Below are 13,229 nucleotides of genomic sequence, written 5' to 3'. Positions count from 1 at the left end.
GAGGTATTTTAAAATACTTCATAGATTATTTGGATTTTTGAACTTTTAGTGGGAGCTCCTGGGGATTTAGGGTTTCCTTTTCGTTTGCTTCATTTTGAAATGTAAAAGGACCCTAAACCCCAATTCTATTCTCTGCATACCCTCTATTTATAGGTTTCCTCTACTCCTGTATCCTAGTCCATTAATAGCCATTTGGTATGGAAGTGGTTTGTTGTCTCGATTAGATTTATTATCACATTAATATTTTTAACTAAATAATATGCATGCGTTTATGATTCTAAGTGCTATAGAAGTGGTTTGTTGTCTCGATCAAATTTATTATCACATTAATAATTTTAACTATATACATGCGTTTATGATTCTATGTGCTATGGAAGTGGTTTGTTGTCTCGATCAGATTTATTATCACATTAATATTTTTAACTAAATTATTATGCATGCGTTTATGATGTGTCTGTTGAAAGGTTAATTCAAGTTGAACTTGGTACCATGTAGAGAAAGTTGGCACACTACACCAAAAAAAAAATGCATATTAGGAAAATGACTAGCATGTAATATTTTAATATTTTATACAAAAATAAAGAAATGGAAAAAAAAAAAAAAAAGCCTTTCTAATCTCTATCTCTATCTCTCTCGAATTGGACATTTCAACCTAGCATTGAATACTTCATTAGCATACGGATATGAATAAAGAGGTGGAATAAGATTTTTTTTTTTTTTTTTTTGGGTGAGTATAAACTAAAAAATAAATAAATGACCTATCCACCAAAGGTGTCTATATTACATGTATTTTTTATTATAAATTACATTTAGGTTCAAGAATGTGTAAAGTTATGGTAGCGAAAAGTGATGGTCATATCATGATTGAATATTTATAATTAGTTTTGAGAATAATAAAGGCATAATGCACTATTGCATACATTAATATTTACATACATATTTTTAATAAAATGATGACATGACTGCTGATGTGGCTTAATAAGAGTGTAACAATAATAAATGTTATACTTCAACTTTTAGATATACTAGTCGCTAATCCGTGCAAAGCACATGAATAGTTATTGGATGAGTTAAAAAAAAATTAAAAACCTTTATCTTTTAGTTGGAATAGTAAGCAAAACTGCATGAAATTATATATATATATATATATATATATATATATATATATATATATATATATAATATTGAAAGAAATAGCACAAAGTTTTATTAGTTAGGCAGAAAAAAAAAATGTTGTTTTATTTATTAGTTATTTGTAGGAATTGAATGAATAAGAGATAGAATGTTACGTCTCTAGTTTAGCTTGTGTTGCATATATAGGTATATACAAAATAGGTTGTAATGTATATATCAAAAGGTACTTACTGAAAAGTTATAACCCTTCAAATTGGATACACCAAAAGATGTCTATTGATAAGTCATAACCCTTCATATTGGATGTTAGGGGCATCTAACCAAACCCAATACCCCCCCAACCAGGCTAACTCGATGTCGGTGATGGTTGGGGGCAAGTCTCTGCCCCTAAAACGTGAGACCAATAGGTCAGTTAACAGGTCTAAGCATGGAGAATCGATTTCCAACTGCCCTGATCATCTACACACCGAAAACGTGTTGTTCTCCGCCAATTGGAGTGGTTGGCAGGTTTGTTTTGTCCAATCTGTTGAGATCCAATGAGATCTCGTTGAGATTCAGCCTAATCTCTTCAAGATCCGCCAAGATTTCATCAAGATCTGGCTTGATCTCTTCAAGATCTGTCGAGATCCAGCTAGATCTCGTCCAAATCCATCAAGGTCTCTTCAAGATATGGCCATATCCGGCAAAAACCGTCAGATTTCGGCAAAAACATGTCGATTTCTGCAAAATCTAGCAATGTTTCACACAGTCCAAAACTAACCGAGACCCGACCGAAGATCGAAGGCATCTAACCACTCAAACCTTCTCCATCTATCGGTCGACAGCAGGTCTAGGTATGGGAAACCCGAAGTGATCAAGTCAGTTTGCGCCCAACCCAGATCGACCTGTGGACAGCCTTATTGGATATACCAAAAGGTGCCTGTTGAAATATCATAATCCTTCATATTAAATATATATTAAAGATGTCTATTGAAAGGCCATAACCCTTCATATTAGATATACCAAAAAGTGCCTATTGAAATGTCATAACCCTTCAAATTGGATTTACCAAAAGGTTCCTATTGAAATATCATAACCCTTCATATTGGATACACCAAAAGGTGTCTATTCAAAAGTCACAAGGCTTCATATTTCATATATATTAAAGATGCATATTGAATGAAAATGTGTTTATTGACCAAAAATATGCCTATTGAATAAAAATGTGTCTATTGACTGAAAAAATGTGTCTATTGAATGAAAAGGTGTCTATTGACCAAAAATGTGTATATTGATTAGATATATCAAACAGTGTCTATTAAATGAAAATGTACTTATTGACTGAAAAGTTGTCTATTGAATGAAAATTTACCTATTGATCGAAAATGTGTATATTGAATGAAAATATGCCATTGATGGGTCATAAGCCTTTGAGTATAAATAGTGGTTCATATCCATTTAGTAACTTCTTCTCTTTCATCTTTCTTAAAAACACAAGAAATCTGTGGGTCTTCTCCAAAATTGCTATTTGTAGAACCCAATAAATTAGGTTGTATTCTAGGGACAAATTGTGATAACCCTTTAGCAACTCTTGTGTAGGGGCAAATATTATCTAAAGATAACATTCAACTGTGCCTCCAAGCCAATCAAATTTTCTGTTTGTCTATGGAATCATTTGTTATTTCATTATATTACTACTCTAAATTCCCAATAGTTTGGGCAATTTGATTTTGGCCCAAAAATCAAGCCACACCAACAGTAACAATAATAATACTGAACGATTTCTTTAAATGCCTTACGAATACTTTTTTTTCTAAAATTTTCATTCTCTTTTCTATGCCTTACCAATGCTTTTCTTCCCAATGACAGTTTTTTATTTTAATATATACATCTTATATGAAACTGTAAGTAGATACTGAAACTTAACGAGTAAAATGAAAAGGTACAATTATTCGGTGTTTTTAAATGTATACGTAGTATAAATTTATATAACGATATGGTGCAATAAAAAGTGATCAACAAAACGTCAAACATTTCACTTTTATATTATATATAGATATAGATATAAATATAAATTGTTTAATTTTGAAGTTCCATTTTTGTCAATTTAGTCTCTCACTTTGTAAAAATGAGTAAATTTAATCCTTCAATTAGTAAACAAATAGCTTGAACAGTTTTTATTAACAAATTATCAAAAAAATTCGTGAGATATATTACTTAATAGAAATTATATTATTTTAAAAATAATAATTTAAATGAGCTAATTTGTTAAAATTTTTGAATAAAATAACAAAATGGACTCATTTGGAAAATTGTTGGACTAAATTGACAAAATTAAATATGGGAGAATTATGTTTGGCCCATACCAGGCCTAGGTTGAGAACCGTCGGACATAGGCCCATTCTACCAATAGAAGGCCCCAGCTGAATTACCTAGACCATTGCATTCCCTACAGCATCTGAGCAAACCCCATTTGCCCTTTGAGAAAGGGAATTAATGCTATGAAGGAGTCCGTCAACCGAGCACAAGATTCGGCTTTAGGCACAAGTTACTAGAAAATCATTTCAGAAGTAGAACTATGTGTACCACTCCCTGATACAAGATTAGACACGTTGGAACAATAACCTAGGCCCAAAGGGGGCCACCTAGCCTAGACCCAAAATATTCTTTCATCATGACAGGTCCACTAACAAAAGGAAATAAAAACGAAGGAGAAGGTCAGGGTAAAGGGTTGGAATATTTTCCGGGGGAGAGAAACCACGAGAAAATGAGGAATCATCAATCAATACTTGGGAAATGTGATCTCGCTTGGGACACCTTAGCTACTAGAGGTCCTCCTCGGGCAGCAGATTTGTAGTAACATACACCTCATAATTGTTTATCACCACCATCCACCAACCAAAACTTCTCTTGGGATCTCCCATTGTAGGCTATACCCAAATTAACACAAATTAATTCGGGGTCGAGGCCCAGTGATCCCAGTAACGTTGTGGGCCGTACCACCACATTAAACATTAATGGTTAATTTGACAATTGAAGTAAAAAATAAATAAATAAAACTAAAACTAATAATCAAGAAACAAAATTGAATTTTAAGAGAAAAATTAACATGATTTCCCGAGTTGTTTGCTTCTTTAAAGGATTTTGTGCGCGGTAATGTAGGAAGGTACTTTGGATTTATTTTGGAAAGCAGATGGTGGCATATATGGAGACAGTATTTGTATACATGGATGGAGATTCAACACATTGGTAAAGGTAACCGTGTAAATTTTCACTTTTCCAGGTGCTACTATTATGTCTTTAAACTTTAAAGTCTCAAGTGGTGGAGGTTGTTATGACTTTTTTTTTTTTTTTTTTGAGCATGGTTGTTGTGATTTATGAGTATTAGTTGGAACTTTATGAAGCTGGGCTGGTGCCTAAACAGAAGAGAGGGATAGATGTGAATTCAGCAATCTTTTCTTCTCAAAAATAATTCAATCCGCGTACTATAGATCAAAACATTAATGATACTGATTTGGTTGTGTTTGGTAGTGCGATCTTGACAGCTAATTTTTACGCTTTCTTAAAGGCAACAACTGTCTACAGCTTTGCTGACTGGATCTTTCCATGCATTTTCCTTTCCTTTTGGATACACGTCTAGTAACCTGTCTACTATGTCCTTGCCATAAATACCAATCCAAGTTCCTAAGCACACTCATCCTTCACTTCCAAACCTCATACACACAAAAAATACTACTACTTCTACTACCTGTATTTGCTTACCACCCACTACAAATCCTCCATGGCTTCTTCTTCCACTTCTTCGAGTGTTAAATTCATGGTTCTTCTGCCTATACTTGTTAGTTCTTTGATAGTTGCTACTGTTGGCAACTTGAACCAAAACTTTGACATTACATGGGGAGATGGCCGGGCTAACATACTCAACAATGGTGAGCTTCTTACTCTCAAACTTGACAAATCCTCTGGCTCAGGATTCCAATCCAAGAATGAGTACCTCTTTGGAAAGATAGATATGCAGCTCAAGTTAGTTCCTGGAAACTCTGCTGGCACTGTTACTGCCTACTATGTAAGTTTTCTTGTAGAGTCAGTATTATCACAATCCACCAACACAAATTTATGTTTATTTACTAATATTTATCTCCTTGAATGTTGTGTTTACTTACAGTTATCTTCTAAAGGTTCAACATGGGATGAGATAGACTTTGAGTTCTTGGGAAATCTTAGCGGTGATCCTTACATCCTTCACACTAATGTCTTCAGCCAAGGCAAAGGCAACAGAGAGCAACAGTTCTATCTCTGGTTTGACCCAACTGCAGATTTTCATACCTATTCCATCCTTTGGAATCCTCAGCGCATTATGTAAGCTCTCCTTCTACGTATTTATTTTCCCATTAGTAATGCTAAGGCACTCTTTTAACATTTTTCATAACTTTTGACCTTGTGATTGAGGCGACATCACATTAATTTACTGACTCCGCCACTTTAATTTTACACAAATCACATATCAACAGTGGTGAAAAATGTTGTCCCTAGACTTATTATTTTCCTACATGAGTTGTCTTTTTGTTTCCTTCCTAGTGTACATAAAGTCTTACATTTTTTTTAACTGTTACTCAGATACTCTGTGGATGGCACTCCCATTAGAGAGTTCAAGAACTCAGAGTCAATTGGGGTTCCATTTCCAAAGAACCAGCCAATGAGGATATACTCTAGCCTCTGGAATGCTGATGATTGGGCAACAAGGGGTGGACTTGTCAAGACAGACTGGAGCCAAGCACCGTTTACTGCTTCATACAGAAACTTCAAAGCTGATGCTTGCACATGGTCTTCTGGAGCATCTTCTTGTAGTTCAAGTACTGCTTCACCTTCCTCCAATAGTAATTCATGGCTTTCACAAGAGTTGGACAGTGCAAGTCAAGAGAGGCTAAAATGGGTGCAGAAGAACTACATGATATATAATTACTGCTCTGACACTAAGAGGTTTCCCCAGGGCCTCCCTCCTGAATGCAGCGCTTGATAGAGAAAAGGAACATCCTATACGTATATAGATTCTTTTACTATTATATTAGTCTATCTATTCATGTAATTTCTAGGATTCAATTCTTTCATTATTTGCCTTTTTTGTCATCACTAGCTACAATGGCAAAATCTATTCTTATTCGCACTGTAATCCTGTAATGTTTATATATGTCTATAATACAAGATATTGTTTTCTCCACTACATTCCTGTGCTGTTGTTTCTTGGGGAACTTATGGTTACATTTACTTGTATTCATAAAATTAAAATGGTACTTCAATGATTAAGCACATGAACCTATGCATAATGTGAAATTTTAAGTGGCAAACAAAATAACAATTATTGAGTGATATCAATAATTGTAATATCAATTATTACTTTGAAACATAAAACTGTTAATAGTAACAAAAGAAACTAGGAAAATATAACGCATAATAACAATAGTTAGAAGAATATAAATCATTTTGAAAAAGAATAATATCAATAAAAAAACATCAAAAATTATAAAATTATATATTTGTAAAAATAGAGTTATGGAAATTACATTTTGAAATTGTTTAATTTTTAAGTAGAACAAATTTTGTAAAATAAAATTTACAGAATAAACTATACATATTTATAAGTTTGTTATGAATTTTAATAGTCATAATAATCTCGTTTAAGAGAATGAAGAATTTGAATAATTTATTTAAATAAAAATTATATTTTTTTGTTTGAAGGTATAATCAACCACATGCAATTCATTTAAAAGTAATGACTTTAAAACAAATGAGTAACTATCCTAAAGATTAGATTTGTATATTCATAACCTTTTATATTTAGAAAGAATTTTTCACTTAAATTTAGTTAAACCGAAGTAAACTGAAATGCTACCTTAATGTGACTTTACAAAAAATGTAGCAATAATAAATGCTATACTTAAGGATTTTGAATATTACAAGTTTAAAATTTATATATTTATATATATATATATATATATATATATATAATAAATTTAGATTTTGGAACTCTCAACCCAAACATTCTTTCCCTATATATGTAAGTGCACAAAAATGGACCGAAGTGGGCACAACTGGACCGAATTATACCAAATGGAACGAAGTGGACCAATAGACAAAATAGGTCCGAATGGGAACAAGGTGGCCGAAGTGGACCAATGTGGACCGAATAGAACGGAAGGGACTAAAGTCGACTAAATAGGACCGAATAGATAGATTAGCACCAAAGTGGACATAATGGACCAAATAGGAACAAATTGAACCAAAGTAGATGTAAAGTTGTGATTTACAACTATGTTTTATGTTGTCTTTATTCTATGACAAAAAGTGTTGTAATTGCTTTAATTTTGTTCATTGTATTTTGTGAGATTTTATTGTATTGGGTTTAGTATTAAGTTGGTGAAGAATCAAGCTTGAAATGAAGAATCAGTGCATTTTCGCTATTGGCTCCCGAGTAGCTCGTAAGAAGAGTATCCCGCGAAAAGGGCACGTGAGAAGCACATGCTAAAAGCATGAAGAGTCGTGCCAGCCTCGAGGATTTCGTGAGTGTCTCGCAGGTAAGGCCTTCCCGCAAGATACCTGCGAAACTCTCTACTTGGAAGATTTTTAAGTGTGACTTTCTTACCCTTCACCCATACTATATATACCATCATTACCCACAAATGTGTAAAGAGGTCATTCAAAGAGAAAAACCCTAGATAGGTTTTCTACAACACACACACCCATCTTTTAGAGAGAGAGAGATCTACTAATCCTTAGTGAAAAATCATCCTAACATCTTCTTCTTCCCTCTCTCATTGCCATATCTGGAGAGGAGATTTGTACCCAAACACAACCCACACCTTTTCAGAGTGTAGAGAGTGTTTTGGAGCTCGGCAAACTTTGGAGATTTGCCAAAAGAAGCCGATGAGGCTTGGTGAATGCAATCGGGCACATTGCAAGATCCGGAAAGCTAGACAAGACATGGTTCCGAGAAACCTTGTTGGAGTAGGAGCTTGGAGGGCTTAGGTACATTGGGTAGATTAGGCTTGGAGGGTCTCTTGATATTCATGTATCCCAACTTATTGTCTAGTGGATCGATTTACCGTTTGGAGTGCGGCGGAGAAGTTTTTCGCCGAGTTCTTCGATTTTCTCTTTGATAACACATCGCCGTATTATCTTGTGTTAGCATCTCTCTTCCCTTACTCTTGTACTTTACTTTTACTATTTGTTGTTCATGTTTATGCACTAGAGTAGTATCGGTTGATTGCGCTTCATTTACTTTTATTCCGCCCTTAGATAAGTTAGAGTAAAATCAACCAAGCCGTAATATTTTAATTTGGGATCTAAACAGCTCTTGTATTTTTAACACAAATCCGAGCTTTCAGTAGACTGAATAGGATCAATGTCAACTAAATAGGACCAAAGTAGAAAAAATAGACCAAATAAGACCAATGTGGACCAAATAAAACTACAATAGATAGAATGGACAGAATAGGACCAAGGTGGACCGAATAGCCCAAATAGGATTGAAGTGAACAACATAGGACCAATGTGGACTGAATGGGCCAAATAAAACCAAAGTGGACCAAAGAGGACATAATGGACAAAATATGGCCGAAGTGGACTAAATAAGACTTTTGAATATTTATTATTTTTATTGCATTTTTAGAACTCATATTTCTAATTTCTAATGTCTATTTTGTTTATACTTTTTAATTCAAAACTAAAGAGTTTAGCCCAAATTTAATAAAATTTTATACTTTTCAACCCAAAAAATAAGGAGAAAAAAAGAATTTTTGAGCTAAACTTGAAAAGGCAACCTATAAAAAGAATCAATTGAGCACAATTAGTCCAAAATGAATCGAAGGGGACTAAAATTGACTGAGTGAACTGTAAGGGGTAAAAGTGCTTGAATAAACGTTTGGACTTTGGGCCTGGTTAGCTGGTACAAGTCTGTTCAATCAGGGTCTCTAGGCCCACAGGTCAGTCCGCACTATAATGGTCTAATGAATTGCCCGAGGAGGAGTATCTCCTTGGACAGGCCCAGCAAAAGCCTTGGGACTTGCTAAACAGCTTAGAGGCAGAATTCTAGAAGATCTGTTGGGTAAAGGTGTGATCCAAGCACCCTTTAGAAGCAGGAACGTGTGAGAAATATCTGAGGAAAAAGCTGCTACCACCGCATTAAAGGCCCTGCATCTACCTCCCTGACCGCATTAATGGAGAAATGACCTCTGAACAGTAGAATTCAGCCTTCCAGCTATTATTTGAAGACTTTAAGAAGGTGGTGGATGGGACAAGTATCTGGGAGGAAGATTTGTGTTACACGTGGATGAAACAGGGAAGAAGAAAAAAGATATAAGAAGACGAGAGAGGAAAGAAGAGGGGGGATCTTCTTCTTGGTTGAAAACTAAAAATTGTAATCTTTTGCTTAGAAAAAGAAATATTATACAAATTGTCCTCGACTTACGTCCGAGGAAGGTTTTTTGTTACGTCCATCTATTACTTGCATAGACAGCAGCATTCTAGCCTGTTGATCAACTTTCCAACATCCCAAACCTAGGTTTCAAACTTATACTCTACAAATTTCGTTATATAAGGATCTTTGGGCCTGAGCCCATCACTTGTTTTTGGGTCCGGGTACAAATTGTGCACTTACATGAACCAAAATAGACCTAATTGGACTGAATATAAATTGTTTAATTTTTAGGAAAAATAAATTATACATTATATTACAATTACAAAATAATTATATATTCTCACGCATCGTGTGAGTCTGCGATGAGTTGAAGTAAAAATCAAGACACTAAAATTGAATTTAAAGAAAATGGTTAACAGGAATTGTTTGCTTCTTTTAAAGAATCTTGTGCTCGGTAATATCCAGGAAGGTACTTGGTATTTATTTTGGAAAGCGGATGGAGGCATGGGAACAGTATTTTTATCATGGATAGAGAGTGGAGACATTAGTAAAGGTAACCGTGTGATTTTCCAGGTGCTACTCTTATGTCGACTTTAAAAGTCAAAAGTGGTGGAGGTTGTTGTGATTTAGGAGTATTAGTTGGAACAGACACTAGCACCCAAAAGGAGAGTATTAATTGGAACTTTATGAAGCTGGGCTGGTGCCTAAACAAAAAGAAAGGGAGAGATGTGAATTCACCAACTTTTTCTTCTCAAAAAAAATTCAATCCGCGTATAATATGGTACCAAAATATTAATGATATTGACTTGGTAGAGCGATCTTGACAGCTAATTTTTACACTTTCTTAAAGGCAACAACTGTCTACAGCCAATTAGCTGACTGGATCTTCCCATGCATTTTCCTTTACTTTTGGATACACGTCTTAATTAGTAACCTGTCTACTATGTCCTTGCTATAAATACCAATCCAAGTTCCTAAGCACACTCATCCTTCACTTCCAAACCTCATACACACAAAAAATACTACTACTTCTACTACCTGTATTTGCTTACCACCCACTACAAATCCTCCATGGCTTCTTCTTCCACTTCTTCTAGTGTTAAATTCATGGTTCTTCTGCCTATACTTGTTAGTTCTTTGATAGTTGCTACTGTTGGCAACTTGAACCAAAACTTTGACATTACATGGGGAGATGGCCGGGCTAACATATTCAACAATGGTGAGCTTCTTACTCTCAAACTTGACAAAGCCTCTGGCTCAGGATTCCAATCCAAGAATGAGTATCTCTTTGGAAAGATAGATATGCAGCTCAAGTTAGTTCCTGGAAACTCTGCTGGCACTGTTACTGCCTACTATGTAAGTTTTCTTGTAGAGTCAGTATTATCCAAAGCCATATATCAACACAAATTAATGTTCATTTACTAATATTTATCCCTTTGAATGTTTGTGTTTATATACAGTTATCTTCTAAAGGATCAACATGGGATGAGATAGACTTTGAGTTCTTGGGAAATCTTAGCGGTGATCCTTACATCCTTCACACTAATGTCTTCAGCCAAGGCAAAGGCAACAGAGAGCAACAGTTCTATCTCTGGTTTGACCCAACTGCAGATTTTCACACCTATTCCATCCTTTGGAATCCCCAGCGCATTATGTAAGCTCTCCTTCAACCTGAGTAATACTGTAGACACAACATTTTTCAAAACGAATAGCATGGTCTGCCTACTGTAATTGGATCAAGTCACTTTCACATTGACCCACTATACTGATAACACTCTTATTATAAATAAATCACACCAGGCCATATTATCGGTTGTGAAAAATATTGTCCCTTCGCTTATTATTTTCCAATACATCAGTTGTCTTTTTGTTTCCTTTCCAGTGTACATAGTCTTACATTTTTAAACTGTTATTCAGATACTCTGTGGATGGCACTCCCATTAGAGAGTTCAAGAACTCAGAGACCATTGGGGTTCCATTTCCAAAGAACCAGCCAATGAGGATATACTCTAGTCTCTGGAATGCTGATGATTGGGCAACAAGAGGTGGACTTGTCAAGACAGACTGGAGCCAAGCACCATTTACTGCTTCATACAGAAACTTCAAAGCTGATGCTTGTACATGGTCTTCTGGAGCATCTTCTTGTAGTTCAACTACTCCTTCACCTTCCAACAATAGTAGTTCATGGCTTTCGCAAGAGCTGGACAGTTCAAGTCAAGAGAGGCTGAAATGGGTGCAGAAGAACTACATGATATACAATTACTGCTCAGACACTAAGAGATTTTCCCAGGGCCTCCCTCCTGAATGTAGCGCTTGATAGAGAAAAGGAACATCCTATACATACATAGATTCTTTTACTATTATATTAGGCTATTCATGTAATTTCTAGGATTCAATTCTTTCATTATTTTTGTTTTTGTCATCACTACATTGGCCAAAATCTGTTCTTATTTGCAATGTAATCCTGTAATGTTGTATATGTCTATATAATACAAGAGATTGTTTTCTCCACTAAATTCCAGTGCTATTGGTTCTTGGCGAGCTTATGGTTATATTGACTTGTATCCATAAAAAATAATAATGGTACTTCAATGTTAGCACATGAACTTATGCATAATGTGAAATTTTAAGTGGCAAGCAAAATTAATCCATACTGTCTTCTGTAGCAAGTAAATTAAAAAAAATTAGAAGTCCTGAAAAATGCTGGCACTGCAATGGTGTGATCGAGATATTCTATAACACTAGGAATAATGCATAGAAAAGGTCCCAGTTATTTTTCTAAAATCCTACATCTGGAAATGCTATATCAATTAGGTAGCCCACTACACCATTTTAAGCCACTGTTGTACTTCATAATATAGCTGCTTTAACCAAGACCTACCAAATATAAAATGGGTAAATTTTAGGTTTAGTTCTTTAGGAGCAGTAGATTTAGATTCTCCAGATAAATTCAAACAAATAGTTTCATTGATTTTTTTTTTTTTTTGGAAAATATAACAAATTTTTTTTATTAGTCAATACAATATGTATGAATTTAATTAACTTAACATACAAAATCTGAGGAATTGTACCCAACTTTTGCCCATATAAAAAATTGATAATAGTGAAGCACATTTACCCAATGGGATTGCATGCCAAAAATATATAGATAAAACTAATATATTCAAAGACCATACTTATTTTATGTGATTACATATTATACTGAAACAAACATGTCCAAAAAATGTTATTAACTATTTAAGGCACATATTGCAAAAATAAGTTACCTTATGCACTGTGCAACTGCTAATGATTCAGCTTGAAGCAAATTGACAAAAATGTGAATCATAAGGTAACGCATTGATGTACAAAAGTATGCTAACAAGAAGCTAACTACCGATTTGTGATGTTTAATGAACCATGGTCATTATCTTCTTTTTTTCCCCCAATGAACTTTCCAAAATCAATTGTCTCATGGTAAAATAAAAAAATACCAAACTGAATATGGTGGATGAAATTTTAAGACCATTTTGGTTGCAGAACCACATAGAGAAGACTTATTTTTCTTAGAGATATGTGTCCATATTTCCTTAAAGATATAGTTTGCATCACTTCTGTATCTGCATTTTTCCCACCACTAACATTTTCCTTAAAGTATATGGCAAGACAGAGCATCACAGAGTACTCTGTAATTGCATCAAAATTTCATATTACTATATATGCT

The 13,229-nt window shown here is 34.5% G+C and overlaps 2 protein-coding genes across 2 annotated transcripts; both read left to right on the top strand.

Moving 5' to 3' along the window:
- The first annotated feature begins 4,798 nt into the window (after positions 1 to 4,798).
- On the top strand, positions 4,799 to 6,334 carry LOC142644151 (xyloglucan endotransglucosylase/hydrolase protein 22-like). The gene is made up of 3 exons (XM_075818829.1): positions 4,799 to 5,179; positions 5,279 to 5,472; positions 5,731 to 6,334. The coding sequence occupies exons 1-3, from the start codon at positions 4,895 to 4,897 to the stop codon at positions 6,128 to 6,130; spliced, it is 879 nt and encodes a 292-aa protein (XP_075674944.1). The 5' UTR covers positions 4,799 to 4,894; the 3' UTR covers positions 6,131 to 6,334.
- Positions 6,335 to 10,518: 4,184 nt separating this feature from the next.
- LOC142642975 (xyloglucan endotransglucosylase/hydrolase protein 22-like) lies at positions 10,519 to 12,132 on the top strand. Its single transcript, XM_075817450.1, has 3 exons — positions 10,519 to 10,882; positions 10,987 to 11,180; positions 11,444 to 12,132. The coding sequence occupies exons 1-3, from the start codon at positions 10,598 to 10,600 to the stop codon at positions 11,841 to 11,843; spliced, it is 879 nt and encodes a 292-aa protein (XP_075673565.1). The 5' UTR covers positions 10,519 to 10,597; the 3' UTR covers positions 11,844 to 12,132.
- Positions 12,133 to 13,229: the final 1,097 nt, after the last annotated feature.

This window comes from Castanea sativa, chromosome 1 (genome assembly GCF_040712315.1).
Source record: "Castanea sativa cultivar Marrone di Chiusa Pesio chromosome 1, ASM4071231v1".
NCBI classification, from domain to species: domain Eukaryota; kingdom Viridiplantae; phylum Streptophyta; class Magnoliopsida; order Fagales; family Fagaceae; genus Castanea; species Castanea sativa.
The sequence above is the reverse complement of the archived record's forward strand: the minus strand, read 5'-3'. Positions and strand labels throughout refer to the sequence as shown.

Coding starts and splice junctions, on each gene's coding strand:
- LOC142644151 (XM_075818829.1), top strand. CDS start 4,895: ATGGCTTCTTCTTCCACTTCTTCGAGTGTTAAATTCATGGTTCTTCTG. Junction 5,180..5,278: donor GCACTGTTACTGCCTACTAT/GTAAGTTTTCTT, acceptor GTTTACTTACAG/TTATCTTCTAAAGGTTCAAC. Junction 5,473..5,730: donor TGGAATCCTCAGCGCATTAT/GTAAGCTCTCCT, acceptor ACTGTTACTCAG/ATACTCTGTGGATGGCACTC.
- LOC142642975 (XM_075817450.1), top strand. CDS start 10,598: ATGGCTTCTTCTTCCACTTCTTCTAGTGTTAAATTCATGGTTCTTCTG. Junction 10,883..10,986: donor GCACTGTTACTGCCTACTAT/GTAAGTTTTCTT, acceptor GTTTATATACAG/TTATCTTCTAAAGGATCAAC. Junction 11,181..11,443: donor TGGAATCCCCAGCGCATTAT/GTAAGCTCTCCT, acceptor ACTGTTATTCAG/ATACTCTGTGGATGGCACTC.